At 38.4% G+C, this 2339-nt stretch overlaps 1 protein-coding gene across 3 annotated transcripts in view; it reads left to right on the top strand.

Annotated features, from left to right (window-relative positions):
• Window positions 1-2339, top strand: part of SMARCA1 (SNF2 related chromatin remodeling ATPase 1) — a 68209-nt gene that overhangs the window by 17974 nt on the left and 47896 nt on the right. For all 3 annotated transcript variants that reach the window (XM_024758970.1, XM_024758974.1, XM_024758973.1), the window contains exon 10: window positions 2098-2207. In XM_024758970.1, the coding sequence (XP_024614738.1) occupies window positions 2098-2207 (110 nt within the window). The remainder of the gene's footprint in view (window positions 1-2097; window positions 2208-2339) is intronic.

The following is a 2339-nucleotide window of genomic DNA, read 5'->3' as shown; positions in this document are numbered from 1 at the left end:
GGATATTAGTTCTCGACCAGTGATCAAACCTCTGTCCCCTGCATTGGAAGCGTGGTGTCTCAACCACTGGACCTCCAGGGAAGTCCCTATTCACTCTTTTTTAAAATGTACACCTATAATTTTAATTGGCTTAGTGGAGTTTTGTGAGGAAGTGGGTATAGATGCATTTGCTATTTTTTGTCTGCTGTTTTTAACGAGAGTCTCAATCTCTCTTTACAGATAATACTAAAAAAAAAACAAAAACAAAAAACCCCCCATGTATTGTCCACTTCTCCCTCTCTCCCCCTACCCTGGAAAAATGTAAACTTGATGTGGCAGAGACCCTGTCTATTTTCCACCACGTTGTGCCCTGTGTGCCTGGTCCAGAGTAACTGCTCATTAAACATTTATTGACTTGAAGCCCCAACAGTCATCATGCTTTATGTAAATATTTATTTAGAGTTAAACAGAACAAGTCCAGAAACAAATGACCTTATGTAATAGGGAATTTATTGTAAGAATGCAGAGGAGTAGAAGACAAATCTTCCAAGAATCTTGTAACACAAGTTGTAGTACAGCTGGGCCTCTGATAGCACGAACTTGGTCAACTCTGGGGAATGTTTACTCTGTCTCTGGTGGGTCCTATTCACTCCTGAATCCATTGACCACTAGAGTTTATCCATTAAATACAATTGAAACTTACCTCACAAGTGTTTGTGATTTCAGTTACTTAGTTCAGGGTATACCTTTTGGTCAGTGCCCTAGCGTCTCTGTAATATTTAGTACCGCTAACCACTCCTGCTTTAAGAGCTTTCTGTTTAGTGTCTGGGGTATGGGATGGATTTTCTCTTACCTCTTTGGCTATTCTTTTCAGTCCCAACCATGGTCTTTTCTTTCTCTGTCCCTGAAAGTTTAGTGTTTTGTAGGGCTTTGTCTTTGGCTTCCTTTTTCATATGTGCTCTCCCTAGGGGTTCACTCCCATAGTTTCAGCTACCACCTCTATACTTATAACTCCCAAATTTCTCTCTCCTTGTCTAGACTTACATATCCCACTGCCTTCTGAGTCTTCTGCCTAAATGTCTCACAGTCAGTTGAAACTCTTAAAAATGCCACTTAGACAAATTTAAGAGGCCCAAGCAGGAAACCAGAAGTCTTCATTTACACTTCCCTTTTCCTTACCTCCCATGGATCTCTAGTAAGAATAGCCACAGTTTACCGATGTCTACTGTGGTTAAGCTCTACACATGTACTACCACAGATTGTCACAGAAGCCTTGAAACTAGGTATCTTTATCCCCATTTAAAAATGCTTGGCATACACATATACCATAAATCTATATGTTTTGGATGAATGGATGAGGAAACAGGCTTGGAAAAGTTAAAAGAACTTGCCCAGCTCACAACAGCTAATCAGGGACTGAGCTGGATGTAGAATCGGCCTGATCTGGGTTTGATTTCTGCTTCTACCACTTACTAGCAAGGTGACTCTGGTGACATTACTAAAATTGAAATAATTGCCTTTCCCTCAAAGATTTATTGTAAGGATTTAATACTCTATCAAGTTCATGGTGTAGTATTTGGCACATTGCAGGTGCTCTAGAGATTTTTTTTTTCTTGTGATAGAATTTGCCTTGCAGGTATGCACTGATTGTTTCATGTTTTTTCTCTTTTCATTCGTATCTTCCTTAACATTGAACCATTTTCTCCTCATTCATATAGTTAACCATTTTTAAATGGCTTGAATTTTTGTTTCACTTTTAGAGACTCTTGGGTCCATACTCTGACTTCAGATTTCCGCTCAGGTTTAAAAATATTGTATGATAGCAGATTTTTAAAAAAGTATATTTTGTACTTTTTCAATAGTCAATATCTTACTGTCTTAATTTTTAATGTCTTTTCTGCCATCAAATCATGAATGTCTAATTTAGGTCCCCTATTCTGAGTCTGTAATGGGCCATTGCTTGGTTCTTTTTTACCAAGAAAGTTGGCAACTGGTGTTGGTAGTGTTTTTCAGATTATACAGTGGGAAGTAAATTTCACATTAGGGTGTTGTCAATGAAATAAATGGTTTATAATATTGAATGTTTTATAAACTTTTATAAAAACTCTCACTTTTTAGGTTTTAAAACCATTTTTGTTACGACGTATAAAAACTGATGTAGAGAAGAGCCTGCCTCCTAAAAAGGAAATCAAGATTTACTTGGGATTGAGTAAAATGCAGCGAGAATGGTGAGCTATTATATTTCCATTAGAATTTATTTATTAAAAATTAGCTTTGTGGGCTTCCCTGGTGGCGCAGTGGTTGAGAGTCCGCCTGCCGATGCAGGGGACACGGGTTCGTGCCCCGGTCCGGGAAGATCC

Source organism: Neophocaena asiaeorientalis, unplaced genomic scaffold (assembly GCF_003031525.2).
Source record: "Neophocaena asiaeorientalis asiaeorientalis breed wild unplaced genomic scaffold, Neophocaena_asiaeorientalis_V1.1 scaffold1097, whole genome shotgun sequence".
Taxonomy (NCBI): domain Eukaryota; kingdom Metazoa; phylum Chordata; class Mammalia; order Artiodactyla; family Phocoenidae; genus Neophocaena; species Neophocaena asiaeorientalis.
The sequence above is the reverse complement of the archived record's forward strand: the minus strand, read 5'-3'. Positions and strand labels throughout refer to the sequence as shown.